The 23,708-nt window shown below is 39.3% G+C and overlaps 1 protein-coding gene across 1 annotated transcript; it reads left to right on the top strand.

The window, feature by feature from the left end:
• Positions 1–21,235, top strand: LOC149244927 (uncharacterized). Its single transcript, XM_089455532.1, has 4 exons — positions 1–296; positions 15,960–16,098; positions 19,116–19,249; positions 19,511–21,235. Exons 1-4 carry the CDS (start codon positions 151–153, stop codon positions 20,994–20,996), a joined length of 1,905 nt encoding a protein of 634 aa, XP_089311658.1. The 5' UTR covers positions 1–150; the 3' UTR covers positions 20,997–21,235.
• The last annotated feature ends 2,473 nt before the right edge of the window (positions 21,236–23,708 follow it).

Genomic DNA, 23,708 nt, shown 5'->3' with positions numbered 1-23,708 from the left:
GACAAAATTTATCGGCTCAAATCATTGAATAGAATTTGAAAGTACTAACGGTCATATTTTACTTAGTCGTTGAGAGAGATCAACACAGTGAGAGGAAGAGCTTCATAGGATCAACCCCTCGCCTGCCCTGGATTGATCCATACCATTTCTATGGCGATGATTGCGTCTGAAACATGCTGGAATCAAATGGAGGCCGAAGATCCACTAGCTTCTCAGAGGTCCAATCGACCACCATTCTTCGCCTGCTACTTGCTCTGTTCCATGAGCCCTCGTTTCAAGGGCTGCACCTACATAGGGTATGTTCAGTTCACATGATTTTGTTTTTCATTATCAAAGATAAGTTCAAGAGTCAAAATATGAGGTAAAATTATGTATTCAGATGCTCTCAGTGAACTATGGCTCCATGATGGAATTATTGAAAAATTAACTCTGGTGAATGGTCTGACAGATCTCTGTAACCTATTAAAAAAAATGTGGGCGTTTAAAAAAACTCAGACAAGAAAGCTCTCTGAAACAACATTTTTCACTGTAGACCTGAGTCAGGTTCCAGAACTTTGGATCCGTAGCCAGAGTCCTCCTGTGTGTTTGGTGTGAGCCTCCCAAGCCATGGTGAAAAAATGGTTAACTTTAGATCCGTAGCCAGAGTCCTCCTCTGTATTTGGTGTGAGCCTCCCAAGCCATGTTGAGAAAGTGGTTAATAATCATTAAGATGTTGGGATAGGATTTGGACTGACAGCGGAGCAAATTATCCAGCCTGTGCAAGGTGATATTGAACGGGAGTAAGATCCTCAACATATTGTCAATTGGAATCCAGCGGGCCATGGTCTTGGGGGTAAGCCTGTATGGCCGAGCACTTACTGGATCATGGCACAGGTTCATTTGAAACCTTGTCGAGGCAAATCAGACAAGGCCAGGTCCAAATCCAGATAATTTTCACGGCATAGAAACTCCTTGAACGTGACAGCTAAGCCAAATGTTCTTCTGATTTTGACCGTGTGCTATCACTTGTGAATGCGAGTAGGGTTTCCCCTCATTTCTGAAATGGAAAAATTTATTATTTACTGGAAATAATGCCAATTATCAGATATGCACCCGTTGTAGGCTTCGTAGTTTCTTATGGTCAATATTTTCCATCTGGATCTCGAGGCACTTGCTGATTTGTACTTCAGAACAAGCTGCTCTGTTTTCCTCAACTTTCTGCCTATTTTGGAGCAGAGAGAGAGTGCTTGCATGATCATCCATTTAAGAACACCTTTTCAGATTTTGAATCTTCTTTTTGAAGGTTATCTCTCATATTGTTTGTTTTGGATTTGCTACTTGGCTTAACGTTTCATATATTCAACCCCCTGTGCTTAGTAGTGGACACTTTGCAGTCTATTACTATTGGAAGTAACTTCAATCAGAGAACTTCGAACAATCGGACCTGTTGAATTCCCCCATCCATAATGGAAGCAATTTTTATCCGGGCTATTATTGCAGTACTGCTGGAAGTAACTTGGAAAGATATTTTTTCAGTAGATGTGCAAGCAACTTGAATCAGGGTGAATTCACACTGGCTAATATATATGAATAAACTGTATCAAGTGTGTTTCAGCAAATAATTTAAATTTTAAAGTACATATAATTACATTCTGCAGCAATGTAAGAGTGGGGTCAAGTTTTGTAAAATTTGTTTCATCTCAACCTCATGGGTTTCCTAAACTGTGTGCAATCTGAGAGTTAAAGAACAACAGTTTAATCTTCAATACTGGAAATGTGGGCTCCTGTTAGATTCATTTAATTGTTTTGATGTACACATGCAAATCATCCAGAACAAAAATGTGTGTGCAGCTATTTCGACTATAATAATATTGTCATCAGTGTTGAACCCGTTGTGGATTGTGCATTGATGCACACGTCTTAGAGAGAGAGGACGCTAGTCATTTACTATTTTGAAGTCCCATTCATAGCTAAGTACGGCAAAATCTTGAGGTTAAATGCTCAGACACCCTTAGATTGTAAAATGACATTGATTTACATGCAAACATTTGTTATGTGTTATATGTTAAGTCCTTACAACATCCTAGGGTACACGAGCAAATTAAAGTCAGCAAATCCCTTGCCTTAACTTGTGACTCGTGACCATTTCAAAATGATTAGTTTGAACTTTGAATTAGTCAAAATACCAAGTGTTATCACACAACCAGTACCTTTAGCTTAAGTCCCAAATATAGGAGGTTGGCCACTGTCACATTACCAACTCTCTCATCTGCACTTTAGACTGAGGAAAAGGTTCCTATCCAACGGTTGTTTCACTATTGGTTACTAGCAGTGTTGATAATATCAGCGATATTCGCCAATATTTCACGAAATATCAAGAATATCGCAATATTTGTAGCATTTCCTTGAAATTTTGCAACTGTTATAGTGAAAAATCTGAAAACTGAAAACTATTTTCTTTTAACTAAAACATAGAATTTCTCTACTTCAAATTTGCAGCGGAATAGAACAGAATTAAAGACACATTCACACACAATTAAACACACCGTTTTTCTAGGGAAACCCAACTGGGAAAACCCTCTGCTTGATGAGAATTTTATTGATAGAAAAACTGAGCAATTGATCTCTTATACAATACAACTGTTTCAATTTAAGATACACACTTGTCTTTCCTGCTTGATCTAAGCTTAAAACCCTTACAAGACTGCTGATCTTTGTTGCCCTCTACCAAACTGTGCACAAGCTTCTCTTGCACACTTTTCTCTCACAAGCTCCACGCACAAACTTGTGCTTCCTATTGCTTGGTCTCACCAACTTGGGCCTACCAAAATAATAAATAAACTTGTGCCTTAGTTCCTCCTTTTAAAGGCAATTCGAATGGCTAAAATTAGTGATTTTTCTAATTAAGGAATGATTTTATGATTGATTGAGTTAGCACGAGTTAACTGTTCATGCAACTTGTCCTATTTCAAGTCAACCACTTGAAACTGGAACGAACAAAGTTCCTTTTTCAAGTTAAATACTCCGGAAGACTTGGAATATAAAGATTTCCATTAAGGATACAAGAATATATATTAAAATGTATGACTAAGAATGATGTTACAAATGAGAGTGAGGGGCCTGCTTATATACTAGGCAGGTGCCTCTTCATGGAAAGTCATGTCCCATTTAGACATGCCTCTTCAACATTAATTACTAATTAACTAATCATTATTACAATTATCTTCATTACTTATATTTAATATATTTTATTCATAACATTGCCTTCCTCTTCAAAAAGATTTGTCCTCAAAGCTTGCTGATGAAAAGGCTTGATCTTTTTTGTTGCGAATGTCTTCTCGTTTCAGAACTGTCATCTTCGTTGATACAAGTTGATATGATCCTCTAAGTGATAAACAAAAATGTCGCACTAAGAAGGGATTAGACCATCCTAAATTAATCTTCTGTGGAATCTTGCAGTGATTGGAAACTTGTGATGAATTGTTATCACATGAGTGGATTGCACTGACATTAGTATTCTTCGGAACATCAGTTTGTTGTTTCTGTTCTAAATACGTAGCTTGATTGAGTTGTCTACTCTCGTGATTCAGATGTCGATAAGGAATTCTAGTGATTTGATTTTCCCTTATCTTGTTTGTGTTGTTTTCTTGATTTATTTGAAGCACCTGATTTCTTTTAGTTATGGAAGTTAATTTCTGGATCTTCACTTGAATCTTTTGTTGTTGGAACTGCAACTTCTAAGTACATCTTTACTTCAACTAGTTTGTCCTCTTCTTGAGTTGTGATATTGACTGGATCGGTATTTGTTGTTTTTTCGTCAACTTGAATTTCTACATTTGATGCTTCCTTCTTGATAAGTTGTTGTACCTTGTTTTCTAATGACTTCTTGTCCTTCTTAAGCTTCTTAATATGTGTCAATTTTTCACTATGGTCTTTAAGTCGAAAAACTTCATTTTTGTCAGTGGTGATCTTGTCAATTTCTCTTTGCATATTTTGTAATATTTTTTTTCCTTCTTGAAAAGTTATTTTTGAAATATCTTGGATGTCTTCTGGTGTTACTAAATTTGGTTTCAGTGTAACATCCTGGAGTGTTATTTCTTCTTCTTGTAGGAAAATGTTAAAACAAAGATGAAGGATCCTAAATTTTCCATCCAGGGCGAACCCAAAATAATGTCACCTTGATTGCTCCATAGGGTTTGAACTGAGAATTGTGATATAAATGTATAATCCTCAATGTTTAGCTGTAAATTGGTTATGCCATATTTTTTGTTGCCAAAACAGTCTAATTTTTTGATTATATTTGACTCTGGAATCACTAATTGGTTTGCGATTTTAGCGTTATATAATTTTTATCTTCGGCAGATGAGATAGCAATAGTGACATCTTTTCCCGCAATAGACCCTTCATTTCTAAATAGCACTGAAGCATAATTACGTGAAGTTTCTAAAAATCTCCCACTATTAGTCTCCATTTTATTTATTTTTATTTACTTTAATGATATTCCCTTTTTATTTTTATTTGGTTCCTTTTGTTCTCAAATGTAATTTAAATAATGTCCCGATCAGTTTCTAAAATTTGTATTTACCCTTGGATTAGTCCTACTACGTCAATAATAATGTTGTGGTCAACCAACGTGATCCTTGGATCTTGAAAATTGACGGATTCTATTTGTCCAAGAGTTTGATTAGATTTATCATTTAACGTTATCTGTTAATGGTTGTGCTCTTTTTTGGATGGATGCGACTTTTAATTATTCAAATGGTGGAAAATTGTTGACACTATACGGACGCATCGAATGGCTCGTACGGCCACAATTTGGTTCTACCAATGTAGTGGACAAGACCCTCAATAATTTTTAGCTATTGACAATACAGACGAATTATTTTTAATCTGTAAGTGCATAAGTCGGGATGGAAAGGTTGCAATTATACACATCAAGCTTATAGGTGTAGCGGTTGAACGACAAATGCAGAAAACGTCAGTGGCTGGATTGACTGTATGGCAATGAACAAACAACGTGGGAGGCGACGGTCCGTCGGCATTTGATAGGGAAGACGACGAATATGATTTGCAGCGGGGCTTTCTGTGGGTGGAGCACAGTGCCGCTGCTTGGGGATGTGGTGGTTGTGGAGAAGTGGACAGGAATCTGTCGGAGGTTGGTCGGTCGATTGCCCGTCGGGCAGTGGCCTTGGTATGTCAGGGCGGACGGAGGATGTGGCAGTGGCGGCTGCTACTGTCGCTTTTTTTGTTTCGTTGTTCCTTTTTTTATAGAACTTATATATATATATATATACTTTTTTTTTGTGATGTTTTTCCTATAATTTTCAATTTTTATTTTTTTAAACTTTTTTTACCTTTCATATATATATATATATATGTATGTATATATATTATTTATTTATTTAAAAATGGTCAAAGCCGTAGCGCTAAATGGAGAATCTCCCACTATATAGCGAAACATTTCGATTACGACGACAATCAAGTTGATGACGAGTTGATGGCCAAAGGCTGGGATCAGCCAATGTGGCTCTGATACCAAATGGAACGAACAAAGTTCGTTCTTCAAGTTAAATACTCCAGAAGACTTGGAATATAAAGATCTCCATTAAGGATACAAGAATATATATTAAAATGTATGAATAGGAATGATGTTACAAATGAGAGTGAGGGGCTTGCTTATATACGAGGCAAGTGCCTCTTCATGGAAAGTCATGTCCCATTTAGACATGCCTCTTCAACATTAATTACTAATTAACTATTCATTATTACAATTATCATCATTATTTATATTTAATATATTTTATTCAGATATGAGGCAAGTGCCTCTTCATGGAAAGTCATGTCCCATTTAGACATGCCTCTTCAACATTAATTACTAATTAACTATTCATTATTACAATTATCATCATTATTTATATTTAATATATTTTATTCATAACAAAAACTCAATCACTTGTGTTTTTCCTCAATCACACTACAAAACCAAGAATTTGACTTTGAATTTCAACACATCTATTAATTGCATCCTAACTTGTCCTAATTTTTAGGGACTGATTCCTAAATTATAGTAATTCATCCTACTTTATAGGGAATCTCCTAATTTTTAGGAACTCGAGTCATGCACAAGAAGGAACTTGAATTTGACTCCTTGAATTAAGGCACAAACCAAGTAATCACTTTCTTGCTACTATTTTCAACACTCCCTCTTAGCGAGGAATGTGTTCTTGGAAGAACCTCGTCCACCTGGATCTGTCTCCAACACTACCAAGCAACTGCTCCCTCTGAATTGGATGACTTCACGACTTTCTTTTGTGGAACCTGCTTTGAAGATCTGTTCTTTCCCATCGTGTTCTGCGAATCCATCACTTTAGTCAAAAGTGCCATGTACCTTGTGTACCTGGGTGTTTTCTTCTTGATGTTGGGAGACTCAATTCACTTATGATCTCCCTTAACCAAGTCCTCTGCCCACTTGGCTCGAACTCTCCCTATTCTAGAAGTCTCTGACTGAATGACTTGCTGATTTGGGGTAGTATCGAATGTGCTCTAGCCATGAAAATTGGTGGAGAGGCTAAAGCACATGAGATCTCCAAGACCCAGAAATGGTTTGGGGAAATTCTACCCAGTAAGAGAGATATTAAAATAATTAATATTTTTAATGGGTTCCTAAGTCTAAACTTAGGAAAATAAAAATATTAATGGGTATTAATATAAAACTGGGTTAGAAGGTTCTAAATGACATGGATCAAGCCAAGTACAATCTTAGCTGTTGATTAGAGATTTAATCTCGACCGTTGAAGACTCAACAAAAAAAGTATAAGAGGAGGCTTGAGGGTCAGTTGGAGAGACACCAAGTTGATCAGTTAGTTCAATTTTCTGGAGCGGGGTTTGTTGAGAGAAATCGAACCAGTGATCAAAGTTGCAACAAGGGGCAATGAGTGCATAACAAAGAGGTAGAGATAGTGCCAGAAGACCAGCGTAGAGGCAGAGAGGCAGACATAGAGCCAATAGGAGCCACGCAGAGGGCCAGAGTGACTACGCAGAGGGCTTGCGTGGGTGACGTAGAGGGCCAGAGAAGTAGCGCAGAGCATCTGTAGGCTGACACAGAGGGTTCTAGGTTGACGCAGAGGCCAGGAGGGCTAACGCAAAGCCTCAGAAAGGCGTTGGAGAGAGTTACATGGAGCAAACTTGCCGAATATCTGCTTCCAAAGAGAGATATTACTGCCAGATAGATTTCTCTGTAGGGTGATCCAATTTGGCACCCAGTTGTACTCAAGAAATGCTGCTTAATAATAAAACCCTCAGGACTGTTGCACTGGTTTTCCCAAGTTGGGTTTTTCCGGGGACGATTGTCCAAAAATAACGGTGTCCCTTGTGTGTTTGTCTATTTCTTTCAGTTGATGATTTATAGATGGTTGAGACTGCATTGTGTTTATTTCAGTATTTATATGGTTAAATAACTTGTTCAGAAATTAAAAAATAGGTGAAATAAACCAGATATTGTAGGAAAATTTCTAATGGGTTAGACGTAGAAATTTCAGCACTGCCTTCACTTGCCCTGGGCTATGGTCCTCCTCCTCATCATCCTGCTGGTCAGCCCAACTACCAACTAGCTTAACCTGAAACTGAGATATTGGTTGAGGCTCCATCTTGAGAGCTTTATCATGTTCTCGCTCAACCACAACATCTCTACTCTGAGAACCCCCTTCCTTGCTGCACAAGGCTGCACCTGTCTCTACCTGCAACTTGTATAGATTCTTCACCCTCACACCTATTTGCTTCTTACCTCCAGAAGCTAAGTGTTGGAGGTAAGCCTTACCTTTGCTGAAGATGATATCATATCCCTTGTTCACGAGGGTAGATACCAAAACAAGATTCTGCCGAAACATAAAGAAGATCTCTGAGATGAAGAGGATTACTTGACTCTCTCTGAACATTGATAGTACCAACTCCTTTAGTTGCATACTGACCATCATCTTCTAGCTCAATCTGAAACTACATGTCCTTCTCCTTCAGGTGGTCGAAACTCTTCTTGTTCCCAATCATGTGGAAGAAAGCCCCTGAATCAATATATCATATTCTGCTATCTTCTTATTTTTCCATGCAAGCAATCAATGGGAAATATTTCTCGAACTAGGCAGAAAAGTCATCTATTTCTGTTGATACAACGACATGATTCTTCCCAGCCCCCTTCTTCTTACCAGGACACTTAGAAGCATAGTGTCCAAAATCATGGCAATGGAAGCAATTGATCTTACTGAGATCCTTCTTCTTGCCCTTAGCCTTGCTACCCCTGCCTGCCAGGGTACAATTCTCCTCGTCCTTTGTCATAACTGATCTTCCTTCTATGGTTCCTCTCTGGATCTCTTCCTGTATGGAGTTAGACCAAAACCTTTCCCAATTTGGGAAGTTCTCTCTCCCACTAACAACATCCTAGAACCCTTTCCACGACTTGTGAAGTCCAAGTAAGGCAAAACTCACAAGATCATGATCAGATACAACCTTGCCCACCCACCTAGTTCATCTTGTACCTGAGTGAACCTTGACAAATATGGGACGATGGGCTCATCCTTGCTCATTTGGATACTCCTCAACTTCTCCTTAAGAGCAAGCTTCCTAGTATCACTGGTACTCTGATACAACTTCAGGATTGTATCGTACATCTCATATGTTGTCTTCTTCTCATGGATATGAGGCACTATATGATCTTTGACCCCTTCTAGAATGATCCTCTTTGCCTTGATATCATTCTTATTATGTTGGGCCAATTGTTGGGCATCTTGTGGTGGTGGGATAACTTGCTTCATGAATTCTCCCACACCATTATCTTCCAACACTATCATAATCCTCCCTTTCCAAGCTATGAAGTTCGATGCTCCCTCTAGACAATGATTTGCTCTCAACCCTTGGTAAGCCATCCTGCTTCCCCTGAGAGCTCTCTAAAACTTGCCCACTAACAGTCTTGTAGTCCTTCACAAGAACTATACTTAGGGCCTCTAAAACTGCCTCTCTAGCAAACCTAATAATCCTTCACAGGTCTGCACTTAAGGCTTCTTTTGACACCTACTAGCAACCCTCCTCACTGCTCTTAAGATTCCAAACACACACTGTCCAACCTGAACAATATCCACTTAGAAAAACAACAACTTAAGAAGACAAATACATACCCTTCTGCCTGAGATTCAACTCGGTCCTGTGCCCTTGGTTCTGAGTTTTTCTGGCCCACTGGTTAGGGCTTTCTGTACCACTATAACAACCCTCAACTGTTGGAATTTCTAAGTCTAACCCGTTAGAAACCCTTCATGTACTTCCTGATTCATTCCTACCTACTTTTTATGTTAATTAACAAGTTATTTACCATGTAAATACTGGAAATAAATACAAGTACATGCTCAACACATTACAGATCATCAACTAAAGGGAACAGAAACAAGCACACAAGTGACACCGTTGTTTTTGGACTAATGTCCCCGGAAAAACCCAATGCGGGAAAACCGGTGCAACTATCTGAGGGTTTGATTTATTAGGCAATTTCAGAATACGATTTGGGTGCCAAATATGGCTCACCCAACAAAGAAAAATCTTGACAATAGTACATCTCTACTCGGAAGCAGGTATTCCAGCTGAAACCCCAGATAAACACTCCGAAAGCTCCACAGCTCCAATCTGCCCCACGAAACCCCATCGTCAGCCTCTAGGGACTGCATCATCCTCTCTCTGGCCCAACGTTAGCCCAACGCCACTCTGGCTTGGCCTGCGTCAGCCTCTAGAGGCACTGCGTCAACCCTCTGGCCCTTTGTGTCACCCACGCTGGCCCTCTGAGACACTGCGCAGCTCCTAGCTGGCTCTGCGTGAGCCTTGGCTGGCTCTGCATGAACCCCTGGCTGGTTCTACGTCCCTCTCTCCGGCTTGCGCTGATCCTCTCGGTGCTATCTCTGCCTCTCTGCTTCTGTATTCACTGCCCCTCAACTGCAACTTTGATCACTCACTCAACTTTCTCAACAAACCCAACCCCAAAAAGTCGAAATCTTGATCTCTTGGTGTGTTTTCCAAGTGACCCTCAAGCCTCCTCTTATACTTTTCTCGTTGACAAATCATCGGCCGAGATTAAGTCCCTAATCAATGGCTAAGATTAGATCTGGCTTGATCCATGTCTTTTGGACCATTCTAACACAATTTTATATTAATTCAAATTAATATTTTATTTTCCCTAAGTTTAGACTTAAGGACTCCATTAAAAATATTAATTATTTTAATATCTCCCAAACTGTTTAGAATTTGCCCAAGCCCTTTTTGGGTATTGGAGATCTCATGTGCCTTAGCCTCTCCACCAATTTTTGTGGCTAGAGCACATCCGATGCTACTCCAAATCAACACTCCCTCTTACCGAGGACTGTGCTCTAGCAATACTCCTCACTGAGTATCACCCTGATCATCTGACATCGGTCCTTGTGCTGATGCTAGGCCTGTTGCCCATCATCTACACTGCTGCATCCTGTACTGCTGCCCATCGCCCTACCACTGCCACTACTGCATTCGTACTGCAACTCCCTCTCATCCTGGTGCATCGTGCTGCCCATAGCACTACCACTGCTAACTGCTGTAGTGCAACCTAGTTACTAAGAAGTAAGTAACTAATCTCCCAACTCTAACATCTCTGTTAGGCTAGAGACACCCTCGATGTTGAAACTCCCTTTGTCTTTGACAAGTGCTCCCTCTCTGACCTTTGTGCTGCTGCAACAATTCCACGAATCTCGCACCGTTGCACACCTCTCTATGCCATCTTGCACTGGTGCAACAGTCCCGTGCTTCTCGCACTGCTGCCTAACGCTGTCCTGGGAATCCTGCACTATAGCTCACTCTGTCACTCCATCTGCATTCGTCTCTACTGATATCCTCCAGTACTGCTACTCCTCTTTGGGGCTTCTGTAGTAAGGTCTAATCCAAGAGGCTGGGTACCTCGAGGATCTTGCCCCTCATCACTTGTAGTCCGTCTGACTAGAGCTCGATGTATCCCCACTTCCGCTCAAGGGTGTGTGTGCACTCATGGCACAGTCATCGTTTGTCTCCACTTCCTTCTCTGCCCTTGTTGGTGCAACCTTGGTCTCGGAGGCCTCTCCCTTGCTCTTCTTCCTTGGACACTGGGTCGCATAATGACCTAGCTCCCCCAGTGGAAGCATTTGACCTTGGAGAGGTCCTTCTTCTTCCATGTCTCCTGCTTTTCCTTAGATGCTAGGGCAACATCCACCTCCTCCACCTTCTTGATTCTGATCCCCTTGCTGCTGCTTCCTGCCTTGCTTAGCCTTCTGATCTCTTCTTGGCGAAGAGCCGCCCACATTTCCTCCCAATCTGGAAGGGTTGCCTTGCCCAGTATGCTTTGGACAAACACCTCCCAGTCTTCTGAGACTGCATTCAGGGCTATTCTCACTATCAATTCTTGATCCGACGTGGCTCTTATGGAAGTTAGTTGATCCCGGATCTCCTTCAATCGACCTAGGAAGGGGTCGATTTGTTCTCCCTTTTGCATCTAGTATGATCGCAACTAATTTTCTAGTAACATCATTCTTTGCACAGAAGTATGATGGTACAATTTCTTTAGGGCCTCCCACATCTCATTTGTCGTGTCCTTTTCAGCAATATGTGGTACCATATGGTCCTTGACCCCGTCAAGAATGATGTTCTTGGCGCTCGCCATTGCCTCCTCGTACTTGTCGTTATCAGTTGGGTCAATTGGGATAACTATCTTCCTCAAGTCAAAGTGCTTGACACGATTTTTGTCTAGAACGGATAGGATTCTGGCCTTCCAGACTACGAAGTTTGAGACTCCGTCCAGTCTGTCCTGGTCTCTTACCCCGTTCACTGCCATCTTGCTACTCCTCTACTTCCCTCCTGGAAGTTCTTGGTGTGACTCCCTCTGAGCCTCGATTTCCCTCCTGGAAACCCTTTTGCCAATGTTGAGGTGCCCCCACTCCGATCGTTAGTGCAACTGCACCACTGATACGGATTTCTCGGCTAGAAATCCTCGGCAGCTACTCCCTCCTCCTTGGCCTTGCCCTGTTAGGTATTGTTCTGACCACAGTACCCCACCAGCTCCACTCTGTAACTTACCCACAACCTCCTAAACCCCAACGAACTGAAGGTTAGAGCTCCTAGGCTTTGCGCAATCCCAGCACTGGCAAATCAACCTCCTCAACCAATTGCATCAGCCCTCCTAGCCTCTACGTGAGCCTGTCTTTGCCTCCCTCAGCCTCTGCACTGCGTCACCCCTTCCTTGCTGCTTTTTTGCTAGGAACAACTTTTGTCTCTCGAGACAACTGTTTTCTACTGTTGCCGCTCTGCTCGGCTGATGTCCTCAGTCCTCATGTGATCTACAACCACGCTCCGATACCATGTTGGAATTTCTAACTCTGACCAGTTAGAAACCCTTCATGTACTTTCTGATTTATTCCTACCTACTTGTTCTGTTAATTAACAAGTTATTTACCATGTAAATACTGGAAATAAGTACAAGTACATGCTCAACACATTACAGATCATCAACTGAAGGGAACAGAAACAAGCACACAAGTGACATCGTTGTTTTTGGACTAATGTCCCTAGAAAAACCCAATGTGGGAAAACTGGTGCAGCTATCCGAGAGTTTGGTTTATTATGCAGTTTCAGAATACAATTTGGGTGCCAAATCCAGCTCACCCAACAGAGAAAAATCTTGGCAGTAGTACCTCTCTACTCGGAAGCAGATATTTCGGCTGAAACCCTAGATAAACACTCTGGCAGCGCCACAACTCCAATCTGCCCCACGAAACCCCAACGTCAGCCTCTAGGGACCGCGTCAGCCTCTCTTTGGCCTAACGTTAGCCCAACGTCACTCTGGCTTGGCCTTCGTTAGCCTCTGGAGGCACTGCGTCAACCCTCTGGCCCTCTGCGTCACCCACGTTGGCCCTCTGAGACATTGCGTAACTCTTGGCTGCCTTTGCGTGAGCCCTGGCTGGCTCTATGTGCACTGCGTCCTTCTCTTTGGCTACTGCGCTGATCCTCTCGGTGCTATCTCTGCCTCTCTGCTTCTATATTCATGGCCCCTCAGCTGCAACTATGATCACTCTCTCAACTTTCTCAGGGAGCCCAGCCCTAGAAAGTCGAAATCTTGATCTCTTGGTGTTGTTCTCCAAGTGACCCTCAAGCCTCCTCTTATACTTTTCTCATTGACAAATCAACGGCCAAGATTAAGTCCTTAGTCAATGGCTAAGATTAGATCTAGCTTGATCCATGTCTTTTGGACCACTCTAACACAATTTTATATTAATTCACATTAATATTTTATTTTCCCTAAGTTTAGACCTAGGGACTCCATTAAAAATATTAATTATTTTAATATCTCCCAAATTGTTTAGAATCTGCCCAAACCCTTTCTGGGTATTGGAGATCTCATGTGCTTTAGCCTCTCCACCAATTTTCGTGGCTAGAGCACATCCGATGCTACCCCAAATCAACATCAACACGCCCTCAAACCTCCACAACTTCTGCGTTGTCCTTCCTCCCTTCTAGCCCTGCCATTCCACTGTATTCGGCCTCCTTCTAAGCTATTATAACAGACTTGAATTAGCTCAAAACAGCCCTAAACTAGAGCTTTGTCTAGCCTGAGGTCACATGGAAATTTGACCTGCTAAACATAGATATAACACCTTTAAACTAGCATAGAATTATCCCAAAACTTCTCCTTTTCTCACTCGCTGCCTTCTCCAATAATTTGGCCTGCTGTAATGAGAAAATAGCACCACAAATAGTCCCTTTTCCCTCCTTCGCTAGGCTTCCCTTGGCTGTGTGTAGTATACCTAGGGGGGATAGTATGGGGTACTGAGGGAGGTACCCAAGGGAATAATGTAATAATGGGATGGGCCATAATAATAAATAAAGTGGTTAACCCGTATCATGTAAGGGACCACAAGTAGTTAGCAATAATACCATGGATAAGCTTGAAACCCTTAATTAGCTCAAAACTGCCCTAAACTAGAGATTTGTCTAGCCTGAGGTCACATGGAAATTCGACCTGCTAAATAGATATATAACACCTTTAAACTAGCACAGAATTATCCCAAAACTTCTCCTTTTCTCACTCGCTGCCTTCTCCAATAATTTGGCCTGCTTTAATGAGAAAATAGCACCACAAATAGTCCCTTTTCCCTCCTTCGCTAGGCTTCCCTTGGCTGTGTGTAGTATACCTAGGGGGGATAGTATGGGGTACTGAGGGAGGTACCCAAGGGAATAATGTAATAATGGGATGGGCCATAATAATAAATAAAGTGGTTAACCCGTATCATGTAAGGGACCACAAGTAGTTAGCAATAATACCATGGATAAGCTTGAAACCCTTAATTAGCTCAAAACTGCCCTAAACTAGAGATTTGTCTAGCCTGAGGTCACATGGAAATTCGACCTGCTAAACAGATATATAACACCTTTAAACTAGCACAAAATTATCCCAAAACTTCTCCTTTTCTCACTGGCTGCCTTCTCTAATAACTTGGCCTGATATAATGAGAAAATAACACCACAAATAGTCCCTTTTCCCTCCTTCGCTAGGCTTCCCTCGACTGTGTGTAGTATACCTAGGGGGGATAGTATGGGGTACTGAGGGAGGTACCCAAGGGGATAATGTAATAATGGGATGGGCCATAATAATAAATAAAGTGGTTAACCAGTATCATGTAAGGGACCACAAGTAGTTAGCAATAATACCATGGAAAAGCTTAATACCATGGACAAGATTTTCCGGCAAATGATATTTCACATGAAAAATATCATGATATTTTCTCTTTCCTCGGTAATAATTATGTAACCATGGATAATCATCCAAGGGGTATTGAATTTTCTCTTTCTGCGATATTACCTTTCCTCATTAATAATGTTGGTAATGTTCAGTTTGTGTAGTAATGAGTGGGAGTAAACAGAATCTAGCGACAATGTAAATGAACATTGGAAAGGGAAATGGGTTTGGTTATGATCAGCGAAAGGGAAGTCTAGCGCCTTATCTATTTGGACTATGGAGTCCTGTCATTTAGGAATTTTCAAGAGAGCAAATCAAGGAGGTTGAACAATTGACTTAAGGGAGAACGAACAATCAAGTGATGTGAATCATGTAACCTTCAAGTTTGGTCGCTAAATTTTACAAAGATATGATCAAAGCAACAATGAGGTGGCCCCTATCCAAGGGTTAAATACAAATCTACCTAATCAAATAATACATATTAGATCATGTGTAATCCTGAAGGTAGATGACACAAAAGGAATACGAGGGAGAAGGAAAGAACCTAAACCTTAGTCAATCCTTTTCAATGTAGCATGGTGCTCCTCTATGGCCTTATTATTGTCTTTGTCGTTTATAACCTAGCAAAATATAATCTCCAATGGTGTGCCCTAGAACATATATCCACAATATAAAAATTAACATAAATAAAACCAATACTAAAATATGCAATAATAAGTAGTGGGATATGCATGGAAATGAGGATGGTGTAGTGACCACTTTTAGTGGGATGGAAAGAAGGAAAGAAATTGATTATGTCGATGCATATGCATGACATGGAAAGTAGACAATTCAACTATCATATAAATTATGTGTAGTATTTGGAGGAAAATTATTGTCCTCAACACTCTAGAAAATGGTCTAATTATCTCGATTCATATGCACCTCAATTCTTCCGTTTTTATTATAAAGTTAATTATGTATTGAATTGATTGATAAAAGAGGTTTCTAATCATGGTTTAAGGAAACAATGACATTATTTATATCTCACGAGATTGAAATACAAATGTTTGTGTCTAATATACGAATGCAAACATCTCATATATAATGTGATTTCTTGAGCATTTTGCATGCTAATCATCACTAGTGATGATGTAAGTAATCACTTCTTGTTAGATTCTTCCTTTATTGTATTGATTCACCATATTGATGCTGATGTTTTATGTTTTAATTATGATAGGTTCACTGTCAATCCTCGTCGTAGAATACGACAACATAATGGAGAAATAACTTCTGGAGCATGGCAAACAAAAAAAAAGAGGCCTTGGGAGATGATTTTGTGTATATATGGTTTTCCTTCACAAGTTTCTGCACTACAGGTAAATATATTTCATGACACCGCTTATATATTGAAGTACATGTATGTGTTTTTCTATTTCTAGTTTTGTGTTCACAAATGTCATCTCGAGAATGTTAAAAAAGGAAGCAGCGAGAGACAGCTATCTATCTATCTATATGAAAACATAATAGAGATAGCTTAATGGGTTAGCTCAATCAATTTGAATGCATTGTTTCAAGGTAGAGTTCAATGTGAGGTCTTCGATTCTAGTCCACTTGAGGTTTGAGTTTGTTCGAGTCTCGCTGGGCTACCATTTTCTATTGTGGCTAGTAGCTGAGCCATTGTTCATATGAATATTTCGAGGAAAGTAGGGGATCTTGCAAGGTTTTCATTAGAATCTCTCTCTCTCTATATATATTGACAGACAGACACTAATTTACATTTTACAACATCAATATGATTATATTTTATGATTATTCTCATAAATCTCAACAATTCTAACTAAGTACCTACTCCAAATATGTTGTTATAAAATAGAAGATAAGATAATGAATGTCCAATGGACCAAAAAAGTTAGATAATGGGATGGAAGAAGGACAACAATCAATGATAAGCAATTGTAGGAATACTTAAGGCTACTTGAAGACTTGAAGTAAGCTCAACTAAGAAGTACATAACAAAAACATGAAAGAGCGTGATTAAGTAATGTCAAAAAGGAAGAAGGAAGAGGGGCAGGGGCTAGATATAGCAATGAGGCCCTAAGCTTAATGTTAACATCATGGATAGAAATTTCATTATTAACATCATGGATGGAAATGTAAGTAGAAGTGCTGGGAGAAGAAGGGACACCCTTGCCTTGTCTAGTTACTAAGAAGGTACTGATGTAGAGCCTAACGATGTCATCTAAAGAATGGAGAGGATTGAGGGGGGTTAGGTTGTGAGATCCTAGGTGATGCAGGCCATCCAATAGAACTCTCTTAACACTTGATGTTGTTGGAAAGGATATGGTAATGGATGGTTGATGGCAATACTTTGAGAGGGGCAATTTGACTCAAGAGGTCTCATGGAACTAGGATGCATGTTGACCCGATAGGATTGAGCTAAGAGTTGTACCTTAAACAAAGCCTCATTTAATCCTTAGTGGTAACTAGTCTGTTGAAAATAGGTGTAGAGAAGATGCAATGTGTCACTGATCTAGAATTTGATGTCGAATGAGATTGTTCATGTTGCATATGGTCAACAAATCCAAGAGGTCTCATGGAGCTAGGATGCGTGTTGACCTGATGGGGTTTGACCTAAGAGCTGTACCTTACGTAAGGCAAGGCCTCATTTAAGCCTTAGTGAGAACTAGTCTATTGACAATAGGTATAGAGAAGATGCAGTGTGTCACTGATCTAGAATTGATGTCCAATGAGATTGTTCATGTTACCTATGGTCATCTACCATCATATTAAGGTGAAGAAATGAGTAATTAATCAAATAGGGTTTCTCTTGGGTGGATCCCATAGAATTTGTCTCTTGAGATCTAGCACCTCCCTTAGAAACAAAGCGAAACACCTTCCTTTTACATACTTAAAGAAAGTAGTAAGTGATCTGCCTAATTCCTTAAAGAGAGCTAATGGAACCTTTCCCTGGTCTCATATTTTACCAAGCACTAAAAGATAAAGTGATCCTTCACAGGTTCAACTCATTGTCCTGTAGGTGACAAACTTGATAGATCTTCTCGGACTTTGAAATGTGGTTACTTGTCTCAACTTGACCTTGATGAAAACAAACCTGTTTTGGACTACAGAAATCTTGAGGTTGTGCATCCAATGTTTTTGGTAATATTGGGTTTTGAAAATAAGGCCATTTTGCACCCATGGGGTGTAGAGTAGATGGTGACAGGGTATTCCGTTAAGGTTGGGTGCAATCCTCAGGTGATTTTGACAGCTTAGATGCCCCTGGGTCGTAGCTACTTAAGCCACAAGTTAGGCGTGCCAGTCATCTCAGGACTCACTACAGAAGTCTTGAGGTTGTGCATCCAATGTTTTTGGTAATATTGGGTTCTGAAAATAAGGCCATTTTGCACCCATGGGGCGTAGAGCAGACGGTGACAGGTTGTTCCGTTAAGGCCGCGTGCAATCCTCGGGTGATTTTGACAGCTTAGATGCCCTGGGTTGTAGCTACTCAAGCCACAAGTTAGGTGTGCCAGTCATCTCAGGACTCACATCACCTAGCAAAAAAAATAAAAATAAGGCCATCTCACAAAAATACATGGAGTGCTCAAAATAGAAAGTCATCCTAGGATTGAGGTCCTTGGGAGAGCAATCTAGGCGACATGTATGCACTACTTATAAATGTTCTCTGTCAACACCTTGTGCAATTGTTGTCTAGGGGGGAGGAGGTGAGTAGGAACGTCAGAGAACCGACCTTGTTGTCATCCAAGGGGGAACACCTCAAATGCAACATCAATTTCCTGTAACAAGCAAAGTGATCGGATGGGGTCACTCTGTCCTCGAGGTTGAGTCACTTAAAGACTGCAACATGTGGAACAGAAACATTACATTTCTGTGCCCAATAGATTTTGTTATCAAACATATTAAGCCTTCTAGCCATGCACATATGCTGTCGGGAATCTAGTGCCTCTTGAGTTTGTTACAGCCTGTTTGTAAACTATGTATATATTCTGGCTATCGAAGTAACTGTAAGATAAAATATCATGGTGATTTTGCTTAGTTACGTTTCTAAAAGAAAATAACAGTGCACTAGTTACAGGTCAAGTAATCGATTTAGTTTCTGATTTAAATGCATGAATCAACCAACTTTTATTTTATCACTATTCTTCAAGTGAGATTCAATGTTTATAAGATTCTTTTTCATAGTTGAAATGTTTGTGAATTCATCATCATATTGAGTAGATCCTTACCATGCTGATACACGCTTAATAGCTCTTTTAAATTTGTTCATTAAATTGTCTACAAACTACTTTGCGTGGCAAATTCTGGCTTTAATCATTAATATGCTGTAAATGTATACTACAGTTGACACTTCTCTTTGCTATTTTCTTTCCTACAGTTTGAGTGGGCTTGGCAGCATCCAAACAAGTCTCTTGCTGTAAGGGAAGCGGCCAAAGGCTTGAGGTCATTAAGTGGTACCGGGGGTAAAGTAATGCTCGCTTACACTATGCTGAAACTTCCAGAATGGAAAAGGTTAGATTACTACTGACAATGGTTTCTATGCCAGAAATATCTTAATTTATATCCTTGTTTTAATTAAATTTAGGAATAAATTTAGTGGGAGTTAAAAAATCAATTTCACTTTCAATATCAAGAGGAGCATACGTAAGTTTAGAGATGATAGTTGTATACACATCATTGTTTGTTTAGCTGGAGACGAATTTTATAACTGTTATAGACTATAAGAGCAGATCCAGATTCAATTTTTTAATATATTGTTCTTTACGTTTGTAGCTTGAATCTTACTGTCAACTTTTTGTCAACAAAGTACATAAACAAGACCAAGGGTTGCCCCACTCTCCCTCCTCATATGAAAGTTCAGATTTGTCCTTTGGATGAGCTTCCGTGTTACACAGATAATTGGGTGTCGGATGACGAGGATGATCTGGCAGAAGATCATTGCTCCAACAAAAGTGATGTCAGTGATCCTGAAGACAAAGCTCTTAACTACAAGGGTACAGCCCATGAAAAGCAGCCTACTGGTATTAAAAACCAGCAAGAAAAAGAAAATGGCACTCAGGTTCGTGAGAAACGCAGGAGAAGAGGCCGCCCTCGAAAAAAACAGAAGTCTAGCTCTCTTGAAGATGAATCAGATTCTGAAGTTTTAGTTCCTTCCACAAAGGAAATGTCTTTGTCTTCATTGCAGACAAATGGAAACATTATGTCTGAGAGACGGAATAAGTTAGACACTCTCTCAGCCAAACCCGATAGCCTGCTTCAAATATCAGACAGTGAAGACAGTGAGGATAATTTTGGTGGAGATCAGATTAATATCAGTATTAGAACAAGAGATTCATTTAGGATACCAAATTCTTCTTCAACCACCAATCACACCAATCACAGACAAGAGATGACATATTCTATGGAAGATGATTGGTCCATAAACTTCAGACCTGATTGCGGTGTTGCCATAGGTAGTGAGTATGACAAGATAGAAGATAGCTCTCTTGAAGATGAATCAGATTCTGAAGTTTTAGTTCCTTCCACAAAGGAAATGTCTTTATCTTCAATGCAGACAAATGGAAACATTATGTCTGAGAGACAGAATAAGTTAGACACTCTCTCAGCCAAACCCAATAGCCTGCTTCAAATATCAGACAGTGAAGACAGTGAGGATAATTTTGGTGAAGATCAGAATAATATCAGTATTAGAACAAGAGATTCATTTATGATACCAAATTCTTCTTCAACGACCAATCACAGACAAGAGATGACATATTCTATGGAAGATGATTGGTCCATAAACTTCAGACCTGATTGCGGTGTTGCCATAGGCAGTGAATATGACAAGATAGAAGATATTTTGGATAATGTTAGCATAAGAAGAAGAATGTCTGTTGAAGAAGAGACGTCGGAGTTTAACATGTCCAGAGATTTTAGCATTGAGTGCAATCTTGTTAAAGACAATGAGGCTGACCAGGTAACGGATAACGTGGATAATAGCATAAACAACAAAATGGGTGCTAGCTCAGGTCCATCAGAGTTTCCTTCTTTTCAGAAATACAGTCCTCTATGTTGTATCTCACCGCTAAAAATTCCCGAGGAGTCACCATATTCATATATAACACCATGTAAGTCCAGTCCCATTGGCAAACCAATGAATTTAAACTATAGTTTTCTTTCTCCAGTAGCATCTCAGTGCCCAATCATAATAATATCATCTACACCACGGCCTGTTTCGAGGCGCATCATTGATTTGACTGACTCACCTCTGACATGATTTAATTTGTCATCATGTATACGAGAAATTTATGTTATAATAGCATTAGTAGGACTCAGGGTTCAATTTCCTTCCCATTCTTTCCTCATTATCCTAAATTCTAATAATAACAATCTTGAATTCACCTCTTTTCAAGAGGTCTTGTTGATGGATTGAAAGACTCCCCATGATCTGAGTACACTTATTGGATGTACTAGATTATTATGTTGGAAATTTGAATTAAAGCATTTAACTTCTTGATTGCTGTTTTTAATTAACAAGAAATGAATGTGCGCAATTGCATCTAATACTTGTCTAAATAGAATTGCGTTGTGAAGTTAACTAATGACCTTATGCATTTTGCTTCATCTGAAGCAAATGTAGTAACCAGTTCTGAATAAACATCACTGCGAGGTAATCTAGAATATGGCATATGTTTTTGTTGGGCAACTAAATAGGGATTCTATTAATAATTAATATATACAAGAAATTATCTAGCCAGGAGGAGAGATGTGACCTAGTCAAAGAGACCCATCCTTGCGATCTAAAAATATAATGAAATCCCTTTTTCTTCTCTGAGCTGAAGTTATGGGCAGTACTGTCTTTTGTATATTTTAACCAGCACTCAAGATATATTCTTTCCTGGTCTTACTATTCAGAAACCAAACATATTTACCTTTCAAGGTATTTTTTATCAATTAAGTTATGCATGCTTCCACGTTCTGTAAGTGTGAACGCTCTTTCTTTAATTATGTAGCTAAAAGCTTTGATGGATTGTTATATGGTAACATCTATGATTCTATTATAGTACAATGTCACTTCACTGTTGTCAAAGCAACCTGAAAAGAGTTCTATCAATTTATATGAGTTTTGCTCCATCAGGTGGGGAAGTATTAGGGTTTTTTCTCTCCATTGTCATGAACGATTCTTTCCAAATTACATGTTTCTCCTTGCAGGACTTTAGAGGGAAAGGATAAATGCTGGGTTCTCCTGTTCATGTTTCTATGAGGTTGGAATGATCAGTTACACATCCTTTTACCTGATGACTTAATAAATAGGCATCTTGGTGTTGGTTATCTACAAATGGATGTCTCTTTGTCAAATCACTTAGCAGTTGCTTTAGGCATGCACGCACTTGGTCCAAGAATCTTGATCGATTTGATGAAGTCAATATTGACTTAAACAACTTAGGCTTGGATTGGATAAGGTCCTAACTTGTTTCTCTTTATGAATGTTTGACTAGCCGTCATAGTGGATTTGAGTCTTGTCTTAAGGTAAACATAGAATCTGATTGCCTTAGTGATATTCCAGAGTAGACTCCGGAGTGGACATTTCGATAGGTCGATGTTTCGAATCAAATAATCAGATTCATCATCAAGATAGAAGATTCAAGGAGAAGAAAGGAAAATGAGGATTAAATATAGGATAAAAAATATGAGAGGAAGGGATCTTGCTCAAATTCCATTTATTCCACTATCCAATGGGTCATATACTTCAATTAGATAAGCTTGTATCCAATTACCATGTGAGGCCAGTGGATTTGGAGTCGATGATATACATATTTAAATAAAAGCTTTTGAAGTTATATTGTTAAGAATTATATACAACCTTGTCTCTTTTTCTCTGCAACAATTGGTGGTGATGTCATGGTCGAAGGTCATTCATATGTGATGGTATGCATGATATGACATGTTGGCATTGGTCAATTGTTAATCAATTGTCGACACATGAAGTTGCGAGGAAACACATTTTACAAGTTAAATGCTTGACAAAGGATGAGTTAATTTTGGTTGAATATCTCAACTTATATCATGATACATTTCCCTTCAAATTGCTTGTTAAGCCATTTTAAAAGGCCAAAAATAATACTTGAGCTACAAGAGAGAGAGTTGCAATCCTAACAAATAATGGATGCAAACATGTTTGTTCTGAACCACTTCACTTTAGTAGAGAATTTGGTAATCTGATTGATATGAGAAAAGTTCTTGCTAGCACAAATCATTGAACACATTACCTGGAGTAAGTTTTTCATAGAACTTGGTTTCAAATAATTATGGATGCGGGAACTCTGGAAGAAAACTATACACAAAGTACAAATCGCAGAAGCCTCAAAACAATAACTTATGGAAGTAGTTAATATTGAGAAGAAACTAGAAGACTAATATTTTACTATAGAAAAGTTCTCGATGATGTAAAATCATTGAACACATTACCTGGAGTAAGTTTTTCATAGAACTTGGGTTCACTGATCTTATGGAAGTAGTTAATATTGAGAAGAAACTAGAAGACTAATATTTTACTATATGGAAAGGCCAAAACCAAGAAGAAGGGATAGGCCTCATACTATTTCAGAGTACAAACAATGGGATTTCAACTAAGAAGAAAACTTGTATACTAAAAGGTTTGAAATACTTTATTACCGTTGGACGTGTGACCATAACAATATAATCAATCAAAGATGAATCACGAAAGTCTAAAGTCTGAACTTTTAGACTATTCTCCATCCAAAAGCCTTTTTTTAGGTCACATGGTCATTTGTGCATGATTGCTCATCAACTTTGAAATTGTGGGAAAAGTAGAACTAACATTCTTCATCTGTAATGCATTCAGGTTACTTTCTGAATTATAGGTATGCTCTAAATTCAAGAAATATGTAAGTCAAATGGGTACAAAGGTCTAATAAGTTGTATATAACGATTGAATTGCTTGATGCAAACAACCCAAATGTGAAGA

Source organism: Pinus tabuliformis, chromosome 7, assembly GCF_031772625.1.
Source record: "Pinus tabuliformis cultivar Carrire ecotype Pingquan chromosome 7, CPIR1, whole genome shotgun sequence".
NCBI lineage: Eukaryota > Viridiplantae > Streptophyta > Pinopsida > Pinales > Pinaceae > Pinus > Pinus tabuliformis.
Note: the sequence above shows the minus strand (reverse complement) of the source record. Positions and strands in the feature narration are given on the sequence as shown.

What these genes read in the sequence shown, in the direction of transcription:
- LOC149244927 (XM_089455532.1), top strand. Translation starts at nt 151, where the DNA reads ATGGCGATGATTGCGTCTGAAACATGCTGGAATCAAATGGAGGCCGAA. An exon ending in AAGGGCTGCACCTACATAGG is followed by an intron (nt 297 to 15,959) that starts GTATGTTCAGTT and finishes TAATTATGATAG; the next exon opens with GTTCACTGTCAATCCTCGTC. An exon ending in CACAAGTTTCTGCACTACAG is followed by an intron (nt 16,099 to 19,115) that starts GTAAATATATTT and finishes TCTTTCCTACAG; the next exon opens with TTTGAGTGGGCTTGGCAGCA.